The sequence below is a fragment of the Labrus bergylta genome, chromosome 20 (assembly GCF_963930695.1).
Source record: "Labrus bergylta chromosome 20, fLabBer1.1, whole genome shotgun sequence".
In the NCBI taxonomy this organism is placed as follows: Eukaryota; Metazoa; Chordata; class Actinopteri; order Labriformes; family Labridae; genus Labrus; species Labrus bergylta.
This window is the reverse complement of record NC_089214.1, coordinates 23949766-23969168: the sequence shown is the minus strand read 5'-3', so window position 1 is coordinate 23969168 and position 19403 is coordinate 23949766. Positions and strand designations below refer to the sequence as shown.

Below are 19403 nucleotides of genomic sequence, written 5' to 3'. Positions count from 1 at the left end.
TTGTTTACACAAATTCGAAAGCATGCATAGTCGGACACACAACAACACAAATAAGTCAACGAGAAACAGGAATGGCGAGCCCAAATAATCCAGCAGTAGCCTTCTTTAAGTGGAAGTATAGCCATTACTTTTCCTTCCAAGAAATGAAAGGAACGAGTGTAATCGTGAAATGCACATTATGCCCTGGAGTCAAAAGCCTCTCCACGTCGGTGTTGAGCAATTCAAACTAATTGAAACATCTTTCAACGCTACATGCTTCCACGAAATTAGTGGCCAAGAAGACCCCCGAAGGAGAAGGAGACAGTGCCACAAAACCTAAGCAACCGAAGCTTGATTTTACGGCCCCACCACCACACGTTTTGTCGCAGGCCGAGCTAAACAAACTGGTAGCCAGGTATGTTGTGGAGGATATGCTGCCATTATCGATGGTTGAGTCGGAGTCATTCAGAGCACTAGTTGCCAAAATACCGGTCAGAGCAGGGGTCGGCCTGCCATGTAGAAAGACGTTCGGGAACGATATAGACGCCCAACATGCTCAAATGAATGTCGAGCTCAAACAGACATTTGAGAAATTAGAATATTTGTCTACCACAGCAGACAAAACATCTATTATGTCATTTTTACGGATCCACTATATAAACATAGTAATTATAATATCTACAATAATACATGACATTTGATTGGAGGCTAGTCTCACTTTGTCCCACAGCAACATTAAAATAGTTTAGATTTGTGTACACTGTTTCTGTTAATTATTGATTGTATTAAGTGTCCATTTCATTATAATATTCAGATTTATCATAAATAATTGAACATGCACATGTATTTTAAGTTCTGTTAAAGAGGGGTGGAGGTGGGGTCCAAATTCTTTGACACATTTGAGCATTTAAAAATGTACTTGAAAGTAACGAAATAGTTACTTTCCAAAGTAACTAGTTACTTTTATAATTTGTTACTCAGTAACTACTTTAGTTACTTTTTGGGAGAAGTAACTAGTAACTGTAACTAATTACTTTTTTAAAGTAACTTGCCCAACACTGAGTCCCACACAACTCCTTATCACCCGATGGGGAACGGTAGTGTGGAACGATTTAATCGGACTCTAGGGGGCATGATCCGTGCTTTATCTCCTGAAGAAAAGACTGACTGGCCACGACGCTTGCAGACTCTGACTTTCATGTACAATTGTACTGCCCATGAGACGACAGGCTTTCCCCCCTTTTACCTCATGTTTGGCTGTGTTCCTCGCTTACCTGTTGATGTCCTCTTCCGTTCTGTCCTTCACGACTCTGCTGTCACAGGCTATGATAAGTATGTGGCATGTCTCAAGAATTATCTGAAAGAGGCGATGGATCTTGCCCAGGACCATGCTGTGAAAGAGCAGCGCAGACATGCTCGTTTGTACAACAGGAGAGTAAAAGGGTCCAACATTGTCATCGGTGACAGGGTTCTCTTGGCCAACAGGAAGGAGAGAGGTAAAAAGAAGCTTGCTGATCGGTGGGAATCTACCATCTACACTGTAGTGGACATTAATGTTGAGACACATACATACAGGATTTGTGACACAGTCACTGGACTAGAGAAGGTGATCCATAGGAACCTGTTGATGCCAGTCAACTTCCTTCCTATTGAGGACTCGAGTGGATTGTCTGATCTGATTTCATCCATGCCTCTCACAGGCTCTTCTGTCCAGGAGACTGACATTGATGGAGAGGCAGGAGACACCATGTTTGAGGGTGAGAGCGGGACTCATTGTGTGGATAGTGAAAACCTTGAGGAAGAGAGTGGCAGGAGCTCAGCTGTGACTGTGACCAGACGGGGTCCCATGACTGATCCTGAGCCTGTGGATTCTGAGAGGAGAACAATCGAGTGGATAACCCAACTTTCTGAGCCAAGTTTATCACAGGTGGACTTTACTGACTTGACGTGTGTGACCTCTGACCCTCAGAGTACTTCAGTCTCTCTTGTGTGTCATCAGACAAATCAGCCTGCGACTTGTGGTTCTAGCTTTACAGCTGCTGAGGACTCTTCCACACATGCAAGTCAGCCTGACAATGCTGATACTATGACGCAGACTGATAAGACTAGCACTTTGTATGCTGTTGACCAGATTTCAAAAGCACACGATAATCGTTCCATTGCACAGACACAGGTCAGGTCACGATTTGGTCGACTAATTAAACCTGTAAACAGACTGATACAAACCATGTCCATGTCAAACCAGGTGTAGAAGGCACCCTGTTTCCAGTTGTTGGGTTGAGAAATAAGCGCTGCTCTCATACCCCGTCATCCTTATGGGATACATTTGATGTTGGTTTTCTTGGTAACAAGTCTGACCCTATTTGTCATGTCTAGTTCGATTGTATTTTCGATACATGTTGTGCGGTTGGTGCCTCATTTCGCTAAAATTCAGTGGGGGTGGGTGTAACAGAGTTAAAATGCACTTTATTTTTGAGTACAGTTTACAATTTATACTTGAGATTTCATTTATAATTTATTTCTGTTAAGTATTTGTGAATTTTATCTTAACGAGTTATGTATATTTACTGTTATTTTATCAAATTTATGTTTCCTTTGAGAATTACCTTTTTGGCACTTTGCGGCTTCTGTACCTCCTGGGTTACCGTAGCTCCTTCCGTCTGTCCCTCACAGTGCCGTTTTGCATTGCTGAGGGAGCAGAGGTGCAGAAAACAAATGTCCAGAAGGCACATTGAATGTTCTTTTGTCTTCTGCAGAAAATAAAAGCTGGAAAACAGTCAAAGTCTGGTTTTCTTCACTCCCCTGACCACATCCGTTACATGCAGACAGTCTATTGTGGCGTGCAGACAGTCTATGGAGGCGTGCAGACAGTTTATGGAGGCGTGCAGACAGTATATGGAGGCGTGCAGACACTGTATGGAGGCGTGCAGACACTATGGAGGTGTGCAGACAGTCTATGGTGTGCAGATAGTCTATGGTGGTGTGTACTGGGTAGACAGGAAACAAAGTCCCGATCAGATCAGTCTTTTATTATTTAAATGTAAGTGATGACTTCTGGATGCACTGATGATCGTCATGTCTCATAGATTTATAATATCTGTCATAGGTACAGTCTGAAGTATTTTGACATGACAGAAGTAACAGGCCAGTCTATTTCCTGTTTCCCAACAGAATAACAAAGTGTGTGTTTGTGTTTGTGTGCGTGCGTGTGTGTGTGTGCGTTTGTGTGTGTGTGTGTGTGTGTGTGTGCATCACAGCTCTGTGGAGGATTTTAATCATCACCCCCCATCAGGGAGCCGCTCGTCTGTAATTAATTTCATTAGTGTGATTATCAAAGAGATGTTAAATCTCCATGGAGACGACTTCCTGCTGCTTCAACAACATGGTGCAGATAGAGAGGACGATTGAAGTTTACTGATAAACAGATGATTATCTAATGTTCTCGCCTGCTCTCCCTCTGTGTGACCTCTGACCCCTGTAATGTAATCAGTATGTAGTGTGTAACTTCAGCACAACATGCTGTGTTGACCAGCTCTCACGCTAAGCATCTCTCTGGATCACACGGACGAGCAAAACACCGGCGTTATTTTAACCACATCATAACCTATATATCCACAGACAGGGAGGGTCAGAGGTCAGATGATGGTTTATGTTTACAGTGTGTGTGTAAACGTTTGATCCTGCAGCGAACACGTGATGATCTCACTCTGAGTTTCAAAATAAAATAGAAATATTATATTTCTATTATTTATAAATATATATTTATATTTATTTATATATTTATATTTATATATATTGAACACATTTGTTTGTTTCTGACTCGACCAGGTTAAAATAAAATCACATTTCTATTTTAGTTTGAAGGGGATATCTTGCACAACCTGGCACTAGGGGGCAGTAGTTCAGTCTGTAGAGACTCAGGCTAGGACCTGGAGGGTCACTGGTTCAAGTCCCAATAAAGTCCTAAGCATTAAACTGGTTTGGTGGCTGGAGCTCTATCCGGGTGCTCAGGAGTGCCCCCTGTGTGCATATGAGTGAAAAGACTGAATCTTAAGTATTTCTTCTTCTTCCGTCTTAATCACCTCTCACTCCTGCACATGCTCAGTAATCTCCTTCCTGTTGGAGTTATTTATTTAGTGGATTTAAATAAATAAATAATTGGACTTTCTTCCTGACAATAGCAATAATATTATTATTAATAATAATTATATCATAAATAATAATAATATATATCTGTATGTTTTTCATAGCTGACAGTTGATGATGATCTGCGGGTACGAGCTTTATGAACAGAGTAACTGGATTCTAATGGATGAAACTGTATTTGTGTGGATCCTCTGGAGATGTTCATTAATCACAAAGAAGAAGCTTCACAGACTCACGAAACACCAGAAGAAGAAAAGGAGGAGGGAGGAGGAGTTGCTCAGAATGTGTGAACATGGAGCAGGTTATTATGATGCAGGATGAGATGATGGATGAGCATGATGATGACTTTTAACAGGATGTGTTCTCATCAGACTCACAGAGGCTGTGAGTGAATAAAGAACCACATTGGACCTCCTCTCCTCTCCTCTCCTCTCCTCCTCTACTCTCTCCTCCTTTCTTCATCTCCTCTCCTCCTCGCCTCTCTCTCCTCTCCTCTGTCTGTAGTTTACCCTTTCTTTCTGCTTTCATGTCTTGTCTCTTTTGTTTCTCATAAATAAAAACATTGTGTGTTTAATCGGCTGAGATAAAAACTCTCTCTCAGGCTTACCAACACTCCTCCTCGGTCACATGCTGTCAAACTGAAGCTCGACTAAATATGTCAGGAGTATGAGCATACACAATATTTCTGGAAACCGTCGTATGTAAATGTGTTTCCCTGTCAGGAGCGTTCCCGCTGCAGAAAATCACCAGCGTGAGCTCTTTTGCAGAGAGGAGATGTAAATACAGGCGTGTTTGTGCCTGCAGGCTTTGGTGGAGAGATGCTTTCTGAGGACATTTGCATAATGGACGTCTGTGTGCTTATAAAGTCAGATTAGCTTCTGCTGTGGTTCTGAAATATGAGCACACTTCGTTTAGAACAAACGGATGAGTTATGATAGCTCATCAATACAAATACATTTATTTATATATGTGTGTGTGTATGAGTCTGAATGTAGACTTTCTGTTTGAGTCACAGCTGAAAACACAGAGTTTATGTTCTTGTGCGATTTATTCAGCTCAAAATGACCATTTATTTGAGACTGGTACATGCTCAGTCTGTGGCAGACCTTACAAACATACTGAAAACACAAAGACACACACACATAACCTGTAAGTGTTTCTGTAACCATGAAGGATTCAAGTAAGCTACTGGAACCAAAAGGCAAAAACTAACTCTTAGCATACTTCTTTCCAGTCCATCAAAAGTCAGAGAACAACTCCAACAGAAGAAAAAAACAGAGCCACAAGGAAAATCATTGCGGGCCCACAGGGAACGTTTGACAATGAACTGACAGAGAAGGTGAAATGAGAGTGACGCACGTAACTACGGTTCTATGAATTCTGGATAATCGCCAGAGGCAGTTCTAAACACTGGATAAAACTGTCTCATATTTAATATCAACAAAGCCATATGTGCCCTGGGATGAGGCATGACGTAGCTTAAAAAACCTGCATCATCACAAGTCACACAATGTCCCTAATGAATATTCTCGCCAAGAGAGGTGGTCCTTAACACTGGATGACTAATACTAGCATTGTCACAAGGAATCCCAAAGGTGCATGGTGTGGTCCAAGTGGCGTCACTTGTAGTGCTGCCCAGGAAGTGGAGACACTCCTGGTAGAAAGGCCCCTGATATTAAAAGGCAATGGCAGCCCCTTTGACCTGTAGGCCTCCTCAATCGCCGAAACTATCCACCTGGAAAGTCTCTGTTTGGACAGGGCTTGTCCTTTCTTGTGGCCCTCATAGCAGCTAAACAGGCAATGACAGTGGTGGAAACTCGAGGTTGCCTGAATGTAGTGTCTCCAGGCCCGAACTGGGCAGCACAGCTCTGCTGAATTAGCTTCTTCATCCAGCAGGGATGAGGGGCGATAAGCTGCCATATCAATGACCTGATTAAAGTGGCTTATAGCCAATCTCTTGGGAGGAATGATGGGTCAGGCCAAAGTGCCACTCTTGTCACATCTGACAAGGCTTGAAGCTCACTCACATGTTTTGCTGAAGCCATTGTCAGAAGAAAAGCAGCCTTTGCTGACAGCCACACTCTATCCCGGACTGCCACATAAACTCAACAGGCGAAATCCAGCTGAAATCACAGCCACATAGACCTTCAAGGTGGAAACAGAGAGCTCCTTCTCTAGCAAAGACTGCAGAAAGCACAGCACTACTGGCACAGAGGCACTCTCAGAAGTCTACTTGTGGGCTCTACACCATTATGAAAAAATCTTCCAACTGTTGGCATAAAGTGCCCTTGTGATGGGTGCCCGCAAGACCATTTTGGTCTGGATAACAGCTTGGTCACAAGCACCTAGGAGAGGTTCAGGCCCCTCAAGGGCTATACCCACAGTTGCTGGCATTTCGGGCTGAAAATAAACTGAGTAGAACCCACCTTGCTGTGTCTGAAGATCTACGACGTTTGATGGCTTTCTTCTCCAGGAGGTTGGATATTTTCTGTCTGAGTGCCTGATGTTTTTCATTAATCTACCAGGGAGCTTACAATCAGCTGTCACACTACCATGATACAATACCACACATTGCAATTGCAAAGGCTTCTCACAGCAGAAAAAACAACCAAAAGAAACCCGAAAACCAGGCTCTTCTCAAAACGATATCCCTGTCCATCTTAGAAAGGGATAATACTTACCTCACCTGTCCAACTTCTGAACTGGCATGAGACCGTAACAGTAGGCGCTGTGGTCACCAGCGAGAACACTGGACAGACAGCCAGCTTTAAGTGTCTGCAGCCCTTGGAGATCTAAACATGGGGTCATAGGGCTCCAAGCGAAAAAGGTTTTCAGCTATCCTCTGTAGCACAACCTGCATTTGTGTTTACCTGCAAGAAGATAGAAGGGATGTCTCACGTGATGACGCAGGCTATTTAAGCTACATCATGCGTCATCCTAGGTCACATGTGACTTTGTTGATATTAAATACTGAAATCTGGGAAGTCAAGGCACTAAGAAGCTGACAGGCCAAGGCTCTGGGAAGCAGTGATGCTGGCACAGCGGCTGATTGGGCGGGGGGGCTCTGAGGAGTTAGGAATTTGATGTGGGCAATAATGTCTGAAGCCATGATGACCTTAAGTGCATGCGCACTAAAATGTTGAGTATGCTGTGTTTAACGCACACGTCTGGATGTATAAAAATCAGCGTGACGTAAGAATGTGCAGACCCTGCCACAAACTCTGCCATTTGACAGTGCCAAACTACTAAGTTACGGTGGCCCTAAAGTGCAAAACACATCAACAAATTACAAAACACAACCACAAATCAAAAAACACAACAACAAATCACAAATCACAAAACACAACCACAAATTACAAAACAAAACAGCAAATTACAAAACACAACCACAAATAAGAAAACACAACAACAAATTACAAAACACAACCACAAATCAAAAAACACAACAACAAATCACAAATCACAAAACACAACCACAAATTACAAAACAAAACAGCAAATTACAAAACACAACCACAAATTACAAAACACAACAACAAATCGAAAAACACAACAACAAATCACAAAACACAACCACAAATTACAAAACACAACAACAAATCAAAAAACACAACAACAAATCAAAAAACACAACAACAAATCACAAAACACAACCACAAATAAGAAAACACAACAACAAATCAAAAAACACAACAACAAATCACAAAACACAACCACAAATAAGAAAACACAACAACAAATCACAAAACACAACAGCAAATTACAAAACACAACAACAAATCAAAAAACACAACAAATCAAAAAACACAACAACATTAACTTTAACCGGAAAAGGTAGGTACGTCGCTGATTGAACGAACGCAATGTCTATCTTTTTAACCGGAAGTAAATGCTTCATTTGGTGCCAGGCAGAGAAATGTCAACAAGTAAGCAGAGATTTAAAATGTATGATGTATTGCCCAAATTGTGGCAAAGAGCTCCCAGAAAATGTATGACCTTGGTTTGCAGTGGTTGTGGCAAGAGGTTAGGAGATTTTACATCCATTAAGAGTGATTGTATTATCCCCTGTGACTGCTGATAAACATTGTTTGACTCTGAGGCAGTCACTTACAGACCTTGGGCCCGTTTCTGAAAGAAGGTTGAACAAACCCTCAGTCTAACCCTGAGCTCTGAGTTGATTTACCCTCAGGTGGGAAACTCTGAGTTTTTGGTTACAGATCAGCAGATTTGAATTAGTTAAATCACCTCTGAGTAGGTCCACTCGGTGTTCAGTGCGTGCACCACGACGATAAAAAGCCAACATGAATGGAGCCCCGATACTACGATTCACCAGGTGACAAAAAAGAGATCCTCCTACTTTAACCATCTCGAAATACATCAATATCTTCATGTGGCCACAGGCTACGGCGAATATGAACAGGTTTTAAGAAGGAAAAAAAAGTAAAACTGCTGCAGCGACAAAGGAAAAAGAAGTGATGTAAGAGAAAACAGCTGTTCACGTCAGCACGTAAAGTCTATTAATTTAATATTTAATCAGAATTAAAATATTGCAGGTCAAAACTGATGGAATGGTAGACTATTAAACCTATACAATTTATTTTCATTAAGATGCAATCCAGCAGAAGAAAATCGACTTTTAAACAGCTCAAAATGAAATATAATAACATAATAGACTCATATAGATTTAAAGTTAACTTCATTCAGAGTTTATTTGAATGTGCATTAATTTTATTCTCAACATAAAGCTGTATTCACACACATAGGCTAAATATCCTCCCACCTTCATCCTGTTTAGTTTATAAATTAACATCTCCCAACGTTAATGTAGCCTAGGCTCTAATTCCCTACTGAGTAATGCAGCCCCTTCATACCGACTTAAAGACATGCCATGTTCGATAAAATAGTTTGTTTTATACGCTGTAGTAGGCTATTGCCACCCTAACATATCATATTAAAACAACCTGGATTTTTATTCAGACAAACAGTGAATCTTCACTAACACGGTGTGATACGGACTGAGGAAATGAAACGGCGTTTCTGGCTCTGAAAGAGGGAGGAGACTTAGAGAAACTCTGGGTTCATTGAAGAAAACCTGCTCACGACCGGTTAGGTTCACAGACTCAGTTACCATAGTAACTGACTCAGACTTAAAGTTACCTCTCTCTCTGGAACGGGTTGGAGTTACCCCTCTTTCTCGGGTTTGAGTGACCTCCTCTTCTGAAACGGAATACTCAGAGTTTCCCTCATTTCAGGGTGAACTGACTCAGTGTTTACACAAAACCTTTTTTCAGAAACGGGGCCCAGATCTGTTAATGTATTTAGATGTTTTCAAACCTTGGAGACGGTTCACACTTCACGGTTCTTGTTCTGATTTTAGCTCCTTGTTTTTTAATTTGCTGTGTCTTTGTTTTCATGGCTTACTCTCATTCGAAAAAAATGCTATGACAGTGTATCTACTAACAAATATGATGTATTCTGCTTTTTTTTTTCCAGCAACATATGTTGGTTTTCAATAAATAAAACAAATACCGTTATGATGGTAAAATACTGGTGTGTACAGATGTCAATTGTGTAATTTGTTGTGAATTATTTAGCTTGTGACTTCTGTAGCATTAATGCACAGTATCTGCTGTTAACATGGCATACTATACAAGGAAACTGTCTACTAATATTTTGTGCTTGCAAGAATTCCAGTTACCAAACCTGAAAATTGAAAGTACCCCATTTGAGAATTTTGGCAGATCGTCCTTTTATTAACAATTAAAACCCTTTATGCCACTTATATGTCAATTCACAATTAAGACTCAGTAGCATTTCCCAAAATATAAGCACTTACAGTCCAATCAGTAATGTATGTAATGTAAAGCCATCTCCTGCTAAAGCAGAATTTTTTTTTCTCAGCTATAGGTTTACTGTAACATAGAATATGTGGTAAGGGCTTCAGTATAGTCTGTATCTATAGCCCAGCTATTTTGTGGCTGCTGTAATCCATTTTGTTCCACAGCCTGTTGTAGATAAACCTGAATATCTGGGTCACCATATGAATCAATTGTTTGCCTGGCCTCCGGAAACACATTTAGTTCCCTGTCTTCAACAGCAAATCCACAGTCCCTTGAACCAAACCTGCAAATTCAGACAATTATAAAATTATGAAAGGGTTTTTACCAAGATATTAGAAATGTAGTTTGAAATGGCCATTGTTAATAAGATGTGTTTGCTTGTTGATACAGAAATGTGAAAGTAAACAAAGGCAGGACAACTAGCCTATAAATTATATTAAATACTATAATTTACAAAAATATACAATAATAATAATAATAATAACAAATAGAGTTCGTTTGGAATCCCTCCAGGACATGAGGCAAGTCTGGATGGTTGAATCCTGTGCTTGTTCCAGAAGTCCGTACATTCATCCAGGTCTTTCTGCAGAACATTACTGAAGCAGAATCTCAGTAAGCACTGGTGTTCATGGCAACCGTCCAGAGTCTCTTAGGTCTCCAAACAGGTCCATCCAAAACTGAGACCTAGGAATACATTAAATGCAAAGTTTTTTTTTTTTTTTTTTTACACACAAGGAGAAATGTTTAATTGATTGAATAATCTAGAGGGCTGAGATGAGGAATGTTATCAGCATTTTAAAGAGTGGTCTGAAAAAAATAATTCATAATAGTCACCACTTCTTATTTTGAAGGATGACTCGATACGCTGATTCCCTGTTGATGAGCCGTAACTGTGGCTTGACGAGCCTCCATAGTAGTCCGTATGTGCATGGCAGAGGGCACATTGTATTGCTGCCATTGTCCCATTTTCTGTTTCGAGGTCAGTTCTTAATCTCATTGGGATCACACCAACACTTTTAATATACAATTAATATAATTGTGCGCGACGACAGATGGGTTGTTGTTAGTATTTCCACAAACAAGCCACATTATTCTTCTCAAAAAGCCATCTATACATCCTGAAAGGGCCGATCCAAAGGGTTTCAGTTTGTCATCTGCATGCCATCTGAATTTCGGACTCATGGAATGATACGTGCGTCTTGTAAACCTCCGGCGTGTTCTCAAAGGATGTGGATTTAGTTTTTTCAACAAGCTCATGCCTACTTCTCGTTTCACATGTAGTTTGTGTTTTTGTTGAAGAACTTGCCACATAGTCCGATAGCCGAAGAGTTGCCCGGGCCCTTGCAGCTCAGCCTGAATGGCACGTCTCACCTCGGCTAGTGGAGAATAATTCCGTCGTCTGTACAAACCTGCTTCTTTTAAACGTGTCTTTAGCGTACGGATATTTGAATGTTGTGAAAGGTTGACAGCATATCCAATATCACCTCATATGTATGGCCTGTATCAAAATATTCTCTGAGAAGAGAGTCTGATTCTCCGGTTTCGCTCATGTTTTGAAATCAACTCGTGCAACCAGCATGCTTCCGGATAAAAAGACGGACATTGCGTTCGTCCAATCACCGACGATCCTTGTCGACTGCAGGTACCTACCTTTTCCGGTTAAAGTTAATGTCGTTGTGTTTTTTGATTTGTTGTTTTGTTTTTGGATTTGTTGTTGTGTTTTTTGATTTGTGGTTGTGTTTTTTGATTTGTGGTTGTGTTTTTTGATTTGTTGTTGTGTTTTTTGATTTATGGTTGTGGTTTGTTGTTGTTGTGTTTTTTGATTTGTTGTTGTGTTTTTTGTTTTGTTGTTGTGTTTTGTGATTTGTGGTTGTGTTTTCTTATTTGTGGTTGTGTTTTGTAATTTGTGGTTGTGTTTCTTGATTTGTTGTTGTGTTTTCTTCTTTGTTGGTGTGTTTTGTGATTTGTGGTTGTGTTTTCTTATTTGTTGTTGTGTTTTGCACTTCAGGGCCACCGTACTAAGTACTTAGTAAACTACTAAGTAACTTACCAAATGTGCCATAATATATTTGCCACTCAACTTACTGAGCTATTTTTATGAAGTGGGATACATAAAAACATATTTTTTCACTAGCTGTAATATGGATCATATTTGACATTGGATAAGTGAAGCAAAACACATAATTAAAAGATGGCATGCCTTAAACACTGTGCCAAAAATCAAAATCGGGAAATACTTTTACATATGTGACATGGAGATTTTAACACATCAGGGACTGCACAGTAGTGATGGGAAACGCAGTTCTTTTCAGTGTACTGAATCAGTAGAATCAGTTCAGTAAAGTGATTCGTTCAAAAGATTTGTTCACCGAATTGTTCAGTACTTCTCCGCAGCTCTGTCTGTGAATCAGAATTTAATAAGCTGAAACACGGCCGAACGTTTAGTTCTGCTCACGATCGTACTGAGAACAGCTGGTGGGGAATAATAAGCCAATGAGCTGAGAATTTAGTTGGATAAAGCTACAGTTTGCAAACTGAAAGCAGCTAAAACAATCACATTTATTTTCCCCGACCGTTCTGTTTAGCACGTTCAGTACAAGAAGAGGAAGAGAGTGACTCGGAGGCGGAGCTCTCCCTCTCAGTCAGTCAGTGATTCATGTCGGAGCTCTATTTGGGTTCATCCATGAGGGACTTAACAAAGGTTCTGGACCTCAGTGCAGATAAGAGGAATATTTAATTAAACAAAAAGGCAAAAACATTTCAGATTAAAGACAAAACAATCAAAAGCTAGAAAACAACTACAAGAGTAGAAATAAAGAGAAAATCACATTTCAGCTACAAAACCAAGGAATAAACAACAAAACAAAATAAACAAATTAAACAAAGGTAAACAAGTTTCTCCTCACAGGCGCTGCAGATCATAAACACACACACACACACACACACTATGGCAGATGTGATTAGCATTAGTTGATAGCACAGAGAGAACTGACAGTCAGTCTGATGGACTACAAAAGCCGACAACATGTAGTGTGTGTGTGTGTATGGTAAATGGACTTGAGCTTATATAGCGCTTTTCTTGTCTTCCGACTACTCAAAGTGCTTTTACACTGCATGTCACACCCACACATTCACACACTGATGGTAGTGATTGCTATGTAGTATCATCCATCAGAAGTAATTAATCCCATTCATACACCACCACTGAAGCAGTGGGTTTGATTCATTCAGGGTTGAGTGTGTTGCCCAAGGACACAATGGACATGTCGCCCAGCTGGGGATTGGGCCCTCAACCTTCTGGTTGAGAGGCGATGACTCTACCAACTGAGCCACAGCCGCCCGTGTGTGTGGCAGGGAAGTGTTGGAGACACTGAACGCTTCAGTTAGTTAATACAAAGCTCCCTCTGATGGCCAACAGGTGGAACTGTCTCTGATTTAAATCTAACCTGGTGTGTGTGTTTTTGTGAATGGTAAATGGACTTGAGCTTATATTGTGTTTTTCTAGTCTTCCGAATACGCAAAGTGCTTTTACACTGCATGTCACACCTACACATTCATACACTGTTGGTAGTGGTCGCTATGTAGTATCATCCATCAGAAGTAACTAATCTCATTCATACACCGCCACTGAAGCAGCGGGAGCAATTCAGGGTTAAGTGTCTTCCCCAGGGACAAATCGGACATGTTGCCCAGCTCGGAAATGAACCCTAAATCTTTCAGTTGAGAGGTGATGACTCTACCAACTGAGCCACAGCCGCCCCGTGTTTGTGTGTGTGTGCGTGTGTGTGTGTGTAATTATTAAACACTATAAATGATTTAAGAGAATAAAATGTCTGTTACTGAAGTTTTACAATGTTCGTCAACACAGACTTTTAATTTGAAAGTATACACTGACACACGTGGTGACGTCACCTCCCAGCGTTGCTAGGCGACCTAATTAAATAATGACTGAGATCCTGTTAATAAGGTTCAGAGAGAGAGACAGAGCAGTCATGAGGTGAGTTAGAGCTTCAATAAAGGTTTCTTTCTCTTTGTTTTATATTTATAAACGTTATTTCAAACCATGTCATTAATTGACTGACCTTTGTTTAATGATGCTAACATTAGCTTAGCCGTCATTAAAGCGTTACAGCTGGTAATGTTAGCTTAACTTTCGATAAAGTGTTACATTTAATCATATTTATAACTTTATTTAATATTAATTAATAATAAAAGGGTTTCACTAGCTTGTTTGGGGGTGTAACGGATGTGGTCAGGGGAGTGAAGAAAACCAGACTTGGACTGTTTTCCAGCTTTTATTTCCTCCCCAGCACCCTTTTCGTATTTCTTGCCTTTTTTTGGTTTTGTCATTTTGCATAAAGTGTAACTTATTACCACACAAGTGTAAATATATCATTGAAATCAAAAACGAAGATTAATGCGAAGTTCAGGTGGAGCTCCCCCAAAACACGTCTACTCGATATCAAAGCAAACATCAAACAAAGTCGTATGTGATCTTTTTAAGCTTGTTTGTCTGGGACATGATTCGTCCAAATTCTCAAGAATGGTTGAAATATATTTGTCTGCTCTTCCTTTTTCCTAGCTCCAGCAGCCAGCAGGAGGTGCAGCAGGAGGAGGTTACTCCCCACGAGAGCCAGCAGGGGGAGCCACAGAGGGAGGAGCTCCACAAGGAAGATCCCAAGCAGGAGGCGGTCCAGCAGGAGGCGGTCCAGCAGGAGGCGGTCCAGCAGGAGGCGATGGATCAAGAGGAGGACTTTCAGGAGGAACCTCAGCAGGAGAAGCCTTTTGAGGAAGATGTCCAGAAGGTGGTGCTCCACAAGGAGGAGGTGAACCAGCACCAGCAGGAGGAGTTAGACGATAAAGTGGAGGACACAGACGAGGTAGAGCATCAGAAGGAGGAGCTGCAGGAGGAGGAGCTGCAGGAGGAGGAGCTGCTGGAGGAGGAGCAGCTGCAGGAGGCAAAGCTGCAGAAGAAGGAGCTGCAGGACGAGGAGCTGCAGGCTGCAGCCAGCATCATCCAGCAGGCCTGGAGGAGACACGTGGAAGCTGCTGCTGTGGACACACCCACTGACACACACTAACACACTCCATCTTCTCTCCTCTCCTCTCCTCTCCTCTCCTCTCCTCCTCCTCTCCTCCTCTTCTCTCCTCTCCTCTCAGATGTTCCTCACATTTCAGATTAACTATAAAAATGTTTGTTGCTGATATGGTAGAGTTAGCATGTTAGCACCTAACCAAGTCATGATATTAACTGTTACCATTGGAGATACAGGGTCCCATGTTTTACTGTAATATGGTCAGACTGAAACGTTCTTTTGTTCCTCAGTCAATTCTAAACTTGAATGTGGCACTGAATCCCAGAGTGAAGCACATTCAAGGCCTCTGAAAGTTTGTTTGGTGTTTTAATGTTGTAAGATGTTTGTGTATCTTGTCTTAATTTTCAGCCGCTGTGATGCGAGACAAATTTCAGACCTCATCTGACACAAAAGTTCAATCAATAATTTATGAAAGAAGTCAGAATTATGTTTCTGTAGAAACTTTATTTTCATAATTATTTTTTAGTTATCGGTTGAAACAAATAAAAAATAAAGAAATAAATCAGTGATTCAGTTACAGAGGGTCGTTTTTATTAGCTGACCTGTCAACACACACACACACACACACACACACATGCACACACACACACACACACACACACACACACACACACACACACACACACACACACACACACACACACACACACACGCACGCACACAACCCTCAAAGAACCTAGATCCTAATATCAGATCAAACTTTAGGCCCATCTCCAGATTCCCCATTATCCAGAGTCATCTACCAATAAATGAATCCATTTTTAATTTGAATAATCAGATTTTTGAAGCACTCCAACCTGGTTTCAGAAACACCACAGCGCTGACACAGCCCTTCTCACATAAGTTGTTAACTACTCAGGCTTAAGGACTGGGTTGGGATACAGGTCAAGCTCTAAATATGCTTAAATCATACTTTTAAAACAGAAGTTTAAAAGTATGCTTATAGAAGATATCGTGTCCCCCTGGGCCGCCGTCACCTGTGGGTTTCCTCAGGGCTCAGTTTTCCCTGCTGCTGCTGGGTGGCCTCATAAGGAAGCACGGTTTATCCTTCCACTGTTTTTAACCCACGCTCCCTGCAAACACTACTCGACTCAAAAAAATCAAAGACTGGATGGCACAAATCTTTAAAAACAGAACAAAAAGTTGAGGTCGTTCTGTTCGCCCCCCCTGACTCCACCAGCTTAACCTGTAAAAAACTCACTGTCTTCTTATTTTAAACCTGTTGCATCTTGGCGTGACATTTGATTCTACCTTCAAATTGGACAAACAAATAAACTCTGAGGTCAAATGCTGCTTACGATGGAAGTTAAACCTTTTACACACACACACACACACACACACACACACACACACACACACACACACACACACAAGCCCACATACACACACACTCACACACATACTGATGTCTCTTTATTATTTCTCTTAAGATTTGCTGACTGTTAATATTTTACAGACACACACATTAATGAATATTGTTTTTGTTTGTATTGAAGAAGTATTATTAATATGTTCAGTCTTATTCGACATGTTCAGGTTGCTGCAGTCGGAGGTTATATGTGGATCAGGTTCTTTAGATCTTCAGCTGTTTTATATGACTGCAACAAAACTTAATGATAAACCCTTACATTTCAATAAACAGTATGAATTAAAGTAACATAACCCGTTATTACATAAAAACATAAGTGTGTGTAGAGTATATTGTTTGGAGGAAAAGAGGGGGCACCCGGATTTGAACCGGGGACCTCTTGATCTGCAGTCAAATGCTCTACCACTGAGCTATACCCCCGTTACAAAAAATGAGGGTTAAACTCCTATATCTATAGCTATATCTATCTAATCTCCTATAAAGTTCAGTTCACCTCGTTATTAGGCTAATATTCGGTTGTTTTACGGTGTGAATGTGTTTTTTCCGTTTAATACAGAGTAAACGCACCGAACACGGATTTACGAATTGATCGAAATGTACAGCGGTTGGTGTTGGTAACCTATGCCTTCAACCCACGAAGAAGACTGTGGCTACACCGGATGTGTCGTCATGAAATGCGACCCAACCGAATATTGAGCAGTTTGTAACAGAAAGTGGAAGAAGCGCATCAAGATGGTGGGTTTAAATCTTTGAAATCTTAATTTAATCAACAGTTCTAGCATATGTTATCATCCCTTTGTTGTGTGTGTGTGGATGTACCCAGCTTTATTTAAACCACAGTTGAGTATTTGTTCTGCCCGTTTATCCTCTGATATCTTTAAAAGTGACGAGTCACTGAAGCTAATGCTAGTTAGCGCTTTGCTTAGCTGTGTGCCGTGAGCATCAGGAGCTTCAGGTTAAATATTTTCATGTTTATAAAGTTGTAAATATGTTTATACTGTGATATAAATATATCATGTAAATGTTCAACTGTGACAGAACAGCAGAAGTCTTTCCTCCCACCTAAAGGACCGTTTACCTGTATCATAGGTTTACCTGTGTGGTTTTAGCTCCAGGCTAAATATCATCTTGTAAATAACGTGATAAATAAATATACTTATAATGTTATTTATGTTTTATTCTGACAGAATAGCAGAGGTGTTTCCGCCCACCTTAAGGACAGTGTACCTGTGGCCGGTTTGTGTCCGCAGGGAGCGTACGGTGTGCAGGACTCCCTGAGAGGAGGGTGAGTTAAACATTTACATGTTTATTTATATAAATGATTCTCTGTATGTTGTCTGTATGAAACATTAGATTGCTGCAGCTGTAGTAGCTCTGTGTATTCAGCGTGTCGTTCTCCTCGTTTCAGTTTCAGCAGCGTGAAGAATGAACTCCTCCCGAGTCACCCTCTGGAGCTGTCTGAGAAAAACGTGAGTAACCTGAGCTGTGCTGAACAAAGCTGCACACCCTCTGCTCATGGCTTTATTAAAACACCTGGTAGAGTCTAAGTCAGCTTATCTTAGGTGTGTCTAATACACCTTCAGACTGTCACAGGTCTTAAACCCGAGCCTTCAACTTCATAGACCCTGATTATCATGAAGTCATGTTTAATAATATACGAGTGACAGGGAACATTAACAGCAGTTACTTTGACTCCATGCAAACAGCTGACCTCAGAGCTGAACCCAGGACTCTGACCTGTAGTCGAGTGTTTCCACCGCCGAGAAACAAACTGATACTCTGATAGTGAACTCTGTATTTTATAAACACTAAGGCTGTCTCAGTATTATTGAAAACGGGATGCAGAACATTTTCAAACCGTACGATCATTAATGATCAAGATGAATGTATTATTGTCCATATTGTTTACCTGTCATGAAATGTACCGTGCTGAAGCACATCTTCAGAGCGTGCCAGGGCCGAGGAAGAGTAGCGAGCTGGGACACGGATCAGAGCGCTTACACTAGTCAATGAACTGGACTTTAGGGGTGAAGCGTGCGTAGAGTGCGCCCTAATTGTGTGTGTGTGTGTGTGTGTGTGTGTGTGTGTGTGTGTGTGTGTGTGTGTGTGTGTGTGTGTGTGTGTGTGTGTGTGTGTGTGTGTGTGTGTGTGTGTGTGTGTGTGTGTGTGTGTGTGTGTGTGTGTGTGTGTGTGTGTAGTTCCATCTGAACCAGGACAAGATGAACTTGTCGACTCTCAGGAACATTCAGGGTCTCCACGCTCCGCTCAAACTTCAGATGGAGTACAGAGCAGCCCGACAGGTGAGCTCAGGTGTTTCTGATACAAACTGATTACCTGTTTGACCTCCACTGTCTCACCTGTTTAAATGAACCCCCCCCCCCCTTACACAGATCCAGCGGCTGCCCTTCCTACAGAGCTCTCACCTCGCTCTCGACACTCTCAGAGGAAGTGATGATGTCATTGGTTTTGAGGACATCCTGAGCGGTGAGAAACTCTGCCCTCCCCCTTAACCTGACCATCATTAACCTGTAAATGTTATCTGACTCCCCCACTCTGTCTGCTCCTCCCACAGATCCGGCTCAGAGCGAGATGATGGGAGAGCCTCACCTGATGGTGGAGTACAAACTGGGCCTGCTGTGAAACCAGAGCGCGCGGACACACACACACTTTAATTACACGTCTGTTTAATAAAAAGAAAGACACGTTAAGGTGTTCAGTCTGTGGTCTGTGCAGGGGGGGGGGGGTGTGTGTGTTCAAACGTTTGAGGCAGGTGTGAAAAAATGCTGTAGAATTATAGAAGTGTTGGTATTTCTATTTGTATAAATTAACAAACTGCAAAGTGAATGAACTGAAGAAATCAAATTAACGCTTGGTGTGACCGCGCTTCAGTTCTTCTTGGTACACTCGCACAGTTTTCCAAACATGTTGGAGAACTCACCTGAGATCTTCTGAGGATGTAGACCGGCTCACAGC

At 41.4% G+C, this 19403-nt stretch overlaps 2 protein-coding genes and 1 non-coding gene across 3 annotated transcripts; 2 read left to right on the top strand and 1 right to left on the bottom strand.

Moving 5' to 3' along the window:
• The first annotated feature begins 12367 nt into the window (after nucleotides 1–12367).
• On the top strand, nucleotides 12368–15570 carry LOC136177210 (involucrin-like). The gene is made up of 2 exons (XM_065948929.1): nucleotides 12368–13962; nucleotides 14548–15570. Exons 1-2 carry the CDS (start codon nucleotides 13910–13912, stop codon nucleotides 15044–15046), a joined length of 552 nt encoding a protein of 183 aa, XP_065805001.1. The 5' UTR covers nucleotides 12368–13909; the 3' UTR covers nucleotides 15047–15570.
• Nucleotides 15571–16778: 1208 nt separating this feature from the next.
• trnac-gca (transfer RNA cysteine (anticodon GCA)) lies at nucleotides 16779–16850 on the bottom strand. Its single transcript has one exon. It is a non-coding gene; the product is annotated as a tRNA-Cys (tRNA).
• A 164-nt stretch (nucleotides 16851–17014) lies between these two features.
• pomp (proteasome maturation protein) lies at nucleotides 17015–19138 on the top strand. The gene is made up of 6 exons (XM_020655683.3): nucleotides 17015–17165; nucleotides 17618–17715; nucleotides 17839–17899; nucleotides 18629–18730; nucleotides 18821–18914; nucleotides 19003–19138. Exons 1-6 carry the CDS (start codon nucleotides 17163–17165, stop codon nucleotides 19068–19070), a joined length of 426 nt encoding a protein of 141 aa, XP_020511339.1. The 5' UTR covers nucleotides 17015–17162; the 3' UTR covers nucleotides 19071–19138.
• Nucleotides 19139–19403: the final 265 nt, after the last annotated feature.

What these genes read in the sequence shown, in the direction of transcription:
- LOC136177210 (XM_065948929.1), top strand. Translation starts at nt 13,910, where the DNA reads ATGACTGAGATCCTGTTAATAAGGTTCAGAGAGAGAGACAGAGCAGTC. An exon ending in AGAGACAGAGCAGTCATGAG is followed by an intron (nt 13,963 to 14,547) that starts GTGAGTTAGAGC and finishes CCTTTTTCCTAG; the next exon opens with CTCCAGCAGCCAGCAGGAGG.
- pomp (XM_020655683.3), top strand. An exon ending in CAGGACTCCCTGAGAGGAGG is followed by an intron (nt 17,716 to 17,838) that starts GTGAGTTAAACA and finishes TCCTCGTTTCAG; the next exon opens with TTTCAGCAGCGTGAAGAATG. An exon ending in TGGAGCTGTCTGAGAAAAAC is followed by an intron (nt 17,900 to 18,628) that starts GTGAGTAACCTG and finishes GTGTGTGTGTAG; the next exon opens with TTCCATCTGAACCAGGACAA.